This window comes from Nannizzia gypsea, genomic scaffold (assembly GCF_000150975.2).
Source record: "Nannizzia gypsea CBS 118893 supercont1.4 genomic scaffold, whole genome shotgun sequence".
In the NCBI taxonomy this organism is placed as follows: Eukaryota; Fungi; Ascomycota; class Eurotiomycetes; order Onygenales; family Arthrodermataceae; genus Nannizzia; species Nannizzia gypsea.
The window spans coordinates 1,693,863-1,700,852 of NW_003345198.1; the positions used below are offsets into that span (position 1 = coordinate 1,693,863).

Here is a 6,990-nt window from a genome sequence, read left to right on the forward strand (position 1 = left end):
CTTTCTTTCAACTACATCCAACATTTAACCAGCGACTCGCAATCTCTGACAACCGTCAATCATATATTACATGGGTCATGCACCGCTTGAGGCCTAAAGTTCAGCGAAATCCATGAGACAAGTGTGAAAATGAGGCGACTTGAGGGATTGAAAACAAGTGGGCAGACATGCAAGCAATCTTCAACTATGATACGCAGAGTGCTGTGCCACTGGTTTGAAGTGTATCGTTGGTATCGCTCATCCCTGTGTTGGGCGAGGACCTTTGGTTGAACAACACCAGACATCCCGTCGACGGGATACGAGAAATGTGACATAACCGCGTCCAACTCACAACAAGGCCTCGGAATAACGGCAAAGGGCGCAGGCAGTGTATCTAGGGCGTCGAACAAGAAGGAATTCTGGGTACAAGAGCATTTGGAGCTTCCTTATCTGCAGGCCAGCCCTGGGCTGGCTCCATCCGCAAGATTGAGGCTATAACCACGACCGACAGAGCACGGAGATAGCAGAGAGGTGTATGTGTACGATGAGCTCGCAAGCAGTAATTCCTGTGCTGGAGCTCGGAGTAGACAACTCCGGATAAGTACTCCGTATAACGAGCTTGACTAATGGACCCTAGTTGACTTGCCAACACCTCCCTGTATCTACCAAGCTTCCAGATTATTTTGCACCCCACAGTTTCCCCGTGGAGAACCAGCCGGTGATCACGAAATCGACAGGGTTGCACAAGTGACATCTGCCTATTTGCCTGCTGGGACAGGGATGCGGCTTGCTTTGGTGATGCTTGATTCGGCCCAGAGTACTTTGGCGAATCCACTCGGTTATACCATCCTTTGGAGATACGAAGCAGAAAGAGAAAACGCAGACACCACCCATCGCGTGCGGGGAGGCTAGGTAAGAAATATGAGAGTAAGGGCATCCATGAGAGGGGGCAAGATGTGGAATTCATGTCCACTTAACTACCGAGTATCCCGACGCCCTCTTGGACGGTTGATATTGAGAGACATATAATAAGAACCCAACCCTGCCCTTTTTCCCTTTAACTTATGTTTTTCACCTTGTGCTCCCTAAGTTTTAGTTGTGCGTTTTTTCCTTTCCTCGCATGAAACACAATTTGGCAGTTTAAGATGATTGTTAAATCTTTATCGCTGTTGGCATTTGCCGCAGCTACCGTTGAAGGCTGTGTGCGTGAGCGAGATGTCAGCTCGCCCGATATTTTAAAGGTTCTCTCGAAAAGAGGCAATGGACACCCTCACCTGCCGCACCTGTCGAAGTATGAGTCTATGCTGCTGAACAGTTTCGACAATACTACGGTCGACAGCTGGGCTTTCTACTACACCCATGGCATTCACATTGCTGGAACCAACCAGAGCATGGCGCAATGGACAGCGGATAAATGGACGGAATTCGGCATCCCTTCTTCGCTTGCGACGTATGACGTATATCTGAACTACCCAGTTTCAAACTCGCTGTCGCTGACTCACCCTGACGGTACGACCTGGGAAGCTTCGCTGGTGGAGGACATTCTGAAGGAAGATGATACTTCAAGTTACCCGGACCGCGTACCCACATTCCATGGTTACTCTGCTTCCGGAGATGCTAGTGCCGAGTATGTTTATGTCGGGCGTGGCCAAAAGGTTGATTTCGATAGACTCGTCCAGCTGGGCGTTGACTTGAAAGGAAAGATTGCAATTGCACGATACGGCGGTCCATTCCGGTAAGTCTTTATTTTTATTTTTTATTTTCATATTTTTGAGATTTGTATATGTTTTTGGCCATGTCTAATGCAATTGATTAACTAGAGGCCTGAAAGTCAAAAACGCACAAGATCATGGGATGGTCGGCTGCATCATCTTTACCGATCCTGCTGATGACGGTAATGTGACTATTGCAAACGGCTTGAAGGCATATCCAGACGGCCCTGCTAGAAACCCGAGCTCGGTCCAGCGTGGATCCGTTCAGTTTCTGTCAATCTACCCGGGCGACCCAACCACCCCCGGGTATCCTTCTCGGCCAGACTCACCACGCAAAGACATTGCCCCGGTGGTGCCACAGATACCGTCTATCCCCATCTCACAGCTCGACGCACAGCCCATACTCGCAGCACTTGATGGTCATGGAACCCCAGGAAAGGAAGTTAACCGCACCAGGTGGGTTGGTGCTCTTAATGCGACATATGCAACTGGTCCTGCACCTGGAGCCAAGCTTTCCATGAGCAATGTGATGCGTGACACTATTACTCCCATCTGGAACTCAATTGGCATCATTAATGGCACCGAGCAGGATGAAGTGATTATTATTGGGAACCACCGGGATGCGTGGATTATTGGAGGAGCCGGTGACCCTAACTCTGGCTCTTCGGTGATGGTCGAGCTTGCAAAGGCATTTGGAAAGCTTCAGAAGGCTGGCTGGAAGCCCAAGAGAACCATGTATGCTTGTTCCCTTGTTTTTGTTCTGACGCAATTGGTGCTAATATGACATGACATAGTGTGATGTGTTCTTGGGACGCGGAGGAGTACGGTCTCGTTGGCTCCACTGAATGGGTTGAAGAATATGTACGTTTTTTTTTCTATCTCTGCGGATAACTAAAAAGCAGCTGGTGCTGACTATGATGTAGCTGCCATGGCTCAAAGCATCGGCGGTTGCATACCTCAATGTCGACATTGCCGTCTCTGGGCCGGTCCCCGATCTGACTGCGACTCCTGAGCTGCACAAGGTGGCCCTAGAGTCTATGAAGAAGGTTATCTGGCCATACAAGGGCCGTAAGGATACTACCATGTACGATGTCTGGCAAGCTTCTAGCGGCGGCGAAGTTGGCGTCCTCGGAAGTGGCTCTGACTACACAGCTTTCCTCCACAACGGCATTGCATCGGTAAGCTGCGTCAGCCCCGGTGTGCAACGAAAAATAGTAATAATAAATGCATCTTTGACTAACGAGGCCGCATGAATGTTGTGTAGCTCGACACCGGCTCAGGCGGAGACGGTAGCACAGATCCCGTGTACCACTACCACTCGAACTATGACTCGTACCACTGGATGGCCACCTACGGCGATCCAGGCTTCCACACGCACGTTGCCATGGGCCAGTTCCTGGGCCTGCTAGGCTACCATCTAGCCAGCGACGACATCATCCCCTTTGATGTGACCAACTACGGCGTGCAGATGACCAAGTACCTGACTGTGCTGAGGAAGTACGTCGCAGCATCCAAGTTCCCTGACCTAGACGTGAGCAAGATCGAGCATGCCATCTGCGCGTTCAACGTGTCTGCCAACGCTGTCGAGAAACTGCGGAAGAGAGCTGAGCACGACCGGTACGACAAGAAGCTGCAGAAGCATCTTAACACCATCTACCGTGACTTTGGCCGTGGCTTTGTCTCGCAGGGTGGTCTGCCGGACCGTGAGTTCTATAGACACATGCTGTATGCCCCGGGACTTGACACTGGGTGAGTGATTCAGTGGCCCTCCGACTGCACCAGCACCGTATCCCTTTTGCTTCCTAGCTTGCTGACCTGGCTGTGTAGATACGCACCAACGACCTTCCCTGGCGTGTCCGAGTCCCTTGACGCTGGCAACCGGACGAGAGCCGTGGAGTTTGTCGAACGGGCGAGCAATGCCATCTACGTGGCTGCGGGTATCCTGTCGTCCTGCTACGACTGCAAGAACTTTCGCGTCCAGGAGTAGACATACATAGAACATATTAAATAGCCGGCCATAGCAATTATACACTTCTTCCTCTCTCCTTTCTTTCTTCTTTCTTCCTTCTCTCTCTCTCTCCCTCTCTCTTCTTTCTTCGTTCTCTTTACTATCCTCCTTCCCCTTTCTCAACTTCTCCTGCATGGCTTCATGTTCCTTCTTAGCCGCGCTCAAAATCCAACAAGCGACTTCGTGGTGTAGTTGGTTATCACGTGAGTCTAACACACTCAAGGCCCCCAGTTCGAGCCTGGGCGAAGTCACTCCTTTTTTTGCCCTTTTTTGTACTGAATTATATATATTTTTTGCTGCTGATAAGAGACAAAGAAGTGAGTGATGTGATTGATAGCCAGATAGAGGCCCTGCTAGTGGTGGAGAATGCGCAGAGATTGCGCGTCGAAGATCGTCACTTCGCAGCAAAATCTCTATCTGGACGGAGCATCGCAAGCCCCTTAAACCCATATCATAACATCTGCCTCATATATAAGGATATACGGGCCGTACTTGGTTAATTTTATACGGAGTCCGCAGATTCGCCGATTAATATGTGATAATAATGCAGCAGAGATAAAAGTTCGTTCTGCGTTGCTCTGATAGGAACTGATCTTCGCCATGTGTGCGTTTCTCGGGCGTTAACAAGGCGTTTCTGTCTCCTTGCTTTCCCTTAGATACGGAGCGGGCTGCGGCTGGAGAGTAAAATATACATATATGGCCCTGTCTGCTCCACTGCTGTCCTCCTGAAGATTGAAGGATTACGAGCAGCGTGAAGAGCCCTATCCCTAGCCATATCCATATCCATATCCTTTTATTTTTTTTTCCCTGAGTATTTTCAATGCGAATTTTCAGCGAGTGTACTCCGTACCACAGCAAGAGAAGAGCGTAGGCAGACAGTAACTTATAAGGCTGAAGCCTTTGGCGATCACAGTCAACCGATGCTGCATCTCATCCTGCGCCTCTGAAGCGGTCACACAGGCGGTGTTGGACGATGTTGGAAGATGTTGACGGCGTATCGAGTACTCCGTACATTACCCCAAACCCAGGGCTAAATATAAGCACATAGGGGCCGCCCCGTCTTTTGCTCTTGTTGTCGATATCTTCTTCTTCATCTTCTTCTGGCCCAGCTAAACCAAGGCTCGAGAGGCCGCTGTGGGTCAGGGGGCAAGCCAGGCGAAAGGCGAGCGCGTACGCAGGGTGAAGAATCCCCCCCTTTGCTGGATCAGGGCCCTTTCTCTGGCCTCTTCTCTCGCGCTGGTTGGTCCTGTCATTGGCTGCATCCTCGCGGTGGCGGTCCAGACGGTGCTCCCGTAGCATAGCGTAGCGTAGGGTCAAGCAGGTACTCCGTAGTAACCAGCACCCGCCAGCCAGATGTACAGCATCCGTACCAGCTGCTTAGCTCGCCGTGGTCGTCTCTTGGTAAAAGGAAAAAAGTCTTCGCTAAAAGGGCCGTCCTTGTCTTGAATTCCCTGCCTGTCGTGTATCCTCCTTGTATCCTCCTTGTCTCTTTCGTCTTCCTTTTATATCCTATCCTCCCCGTGTCTCTCGTTAAAAAGGCCGCCGGTCAAATCAAGACTTCGCTCCCTCGCCCACCGCTGCGTCTCCCCATCGTTCAGCTCGTATCGCAATCCAAGACATCCTGGCCCAGCAGCCGCAGCCCGGGAAAAAAGAAGCAGCAGCAGCAGCAGCAAGCAAGACGCCTGCAGTGACACAGGGCGACGCAGACACTCGACGAGCAGCGGTTGTTGCTGGCGGAAAAAGAAACGACTGAGCCATCTCCAACTCCTGCAACCTCGTCGACTCCCTCTTCCTCTCTCCCCTGGGCTCTCTCACAACCGCCAGACGGACAGGCGAAGGATACCCATCGTCGTCTCCCGGGATCGCTTGCGTTGTTGCCGGCGCTTCTCATCCTCCTCATCCTCCGCCGAGCGAGGGAAGGAGTAAAAAAAAGTATCTACAGGCCCAAAAAAAGGTGCGTTGTGGCTACGCTGGCTTTTCTACCACCATTCACCAACATCGCCAACTTCACCCTCTGCCAGCTGCACGATGGCCTCGTTGCTGACCCCGTCTGTATAGGCACCCGAGAGAATTGACCCTCTCGCTCCCTCTGTCTCTGTTCTCTGCGTGCTCTCAGCCCGTTCTCGTCCATGCCTGCGTCGTTCTCTTCGTCCTCTGAAAGCCCAGCCAGCAGCTCCACGCACCACCGCCGGCGCTCGTCGTCACATATCCGGCCCTTGAACCTGGCGCCCTCGTCTCTGTCCGCCAGCAAAGGTGCCAGCAAAGCCCCGGGTCTCCTGCCGGCCCATTCCCTCACCCCTATCCCGGGCACCCCCTCGGCGGCGGGCCACTCGCCCATGTCGCTGTCCAGATCTCCCTCTCCAAGGCCCGGCGGAGGTTGGTCCAGCCCAGGCCTGACCACCGTCACTGCTGGGAGCAGCGGCAGCTCCAGTCCCCGTCGTGGCTACGGCGAGCTCTCCTCCAATGGCCAGGTGTACTCGAACGGCGGCCTGGACGGTGACCACGACAGTCACAATGCCTCCTGGATGGCCGCAAAGGCCAAAAGCGACCGCGTAAAGGGGTACCCTTCCTTCTCCACAAGAAACAACGGCTTCTTCTCCAGACAGCGGAGGAAGATCTCCGCCAGCCTGCCCCGGTTCAGACTCAACTCCATGCTAGACTACGGCGAAAAGGAGAAGCTCGGAAGAGGGCGATGGTCCGGTCCAAATGGTAGTCCGCTTTTATACAGGATCAAAACACTGCTCGGCAGTCTGCTACGCCGCACGAGAATACGTCTTCTTCTATTATCCATTATATTGTTTGTTCTTTGGCTTTGCTTTTCATCTCGTACGTCCCTCCCTTTTCTCTCTCCCTTCTCTTATTGCTTTCGTGTTGTTTATATACTAACGGTGTTGCAGCTATCTACGAATCATATCGACGGTCCTCCATAGGCGGAGGAAAGAAAATAGTCTTAATTGTTGCATCTAATGTCGGTGGCGGTGTCATGGAGTGGAAGGGTGCGCGCGAGTGGGCTATCGAGAGAGACAGTCTCCGCAATAAGAAGAGATATGTCAAGAGATGGGGCTACGACCTCGAGATCGTTAACATGGTCACCAAAAAACGATACGCCCACGAGTGGAGGGAAGGCTGGGAGAAAGTCGATGTCATCCGTAGCGCACTGCGGAAATATCCCAAAGCCGAATGGTACGGTTTTACAGGTCTGCTAGTCTTGGAGAATTTGCATATAACGTCAATATAGGTTCTGGTGGCTGGACCTAATACTTCATAATGGAACCTTCCTACTCGTCGAAG

The 6,990-nt window shown here is 52.0% G+C and overlaps 3 protein-coding genes and 1 non-coding gene across 4 annotated transcripts in view; 3 read left to right on the forward strand and 1 right to left on the reverse strand.

Moving 5' to 3' along the window:
- Positions 1 to 1,124: 1,124 nt before the first annotated feature.
- On the forward strand, positions 1,125 to 3,678 carry MGYG_05307 (vacuolar protein sorting-associated protein 70; the record flags this gene model as incomplete). The annotated part of the gene is made up of 6 exons (XM_003172672.1): positions 1,125 to 1,714; positions 1,800 to 2,426; positions 2,486 to 2,552; positions 2,615 to 2,869; positions 2,956 to 3,440; positions 3,519 to 3,678. 6 exons carry the CDS (start codon positions 1,125 to 1,127, stop codon positions 3,676 to 3,678), a joined length of 2,184 nt encoding a protein of 727 aa, XP_003172720.1.
- A 198-nt stretch (positions 3,679 to 3,876) lies between these two features.
- MGYG_10552 lies at positions 3,877 to 3,950 on the forward strand. The gene has a single exon. It is a non-coding gene; the product is annotated as a tRNA-Val (tRNA).
- A 679-nt stretch (positions 3,951 to 4,629) lies between these two features.
- On the reverse strand, positions 4,630 to 4,998 carry MGYG_09079 (hypothetical protein; the record flags this gene model as incomplete). Its single annotated transcript, XM_003172673.1, has 1 exon — positions 4,630 to 4,998. One exon carries the CDS (start codon positions 4,996 to 4,998, stop codon positions 4,630 to 4,632), a length of 369 nt encoding a protein of 122 aa, XP_003172721.1.
- A 54-nt stretch (positions 4,999 to 5,052) lies between these two features.
- The window catches only part of MGYG_05308 (Bed1p), a gene marked incomplete at both ends in the record, with an annotated part of 2,561 nt that continues 623 nt past the window's right edge, over positions 5,053 to 6,990 (forward strand). Inside the window, 4 exons of the mRNA XM_003172674.1 lie at positions 5,053 to 5,100; positions 5,238 to 5,386; positions 5,816 to 6,411; positions 6,597 to 6,896. Of these exons, the coding sequence (XP_003172722.1) occupies positions 5,053 to 5,100; positions 5,238 to 5,386; positions 5,816 to 6,411; positions 6,597 to 6,896 (1,093 nt within the window). The remainder of the gene's footprint in view (positions 5,101 to 5,237; positions 5,387 to 5,815; positions 6,412 to 6,596; positions 6,897 to 6,990) is intronic.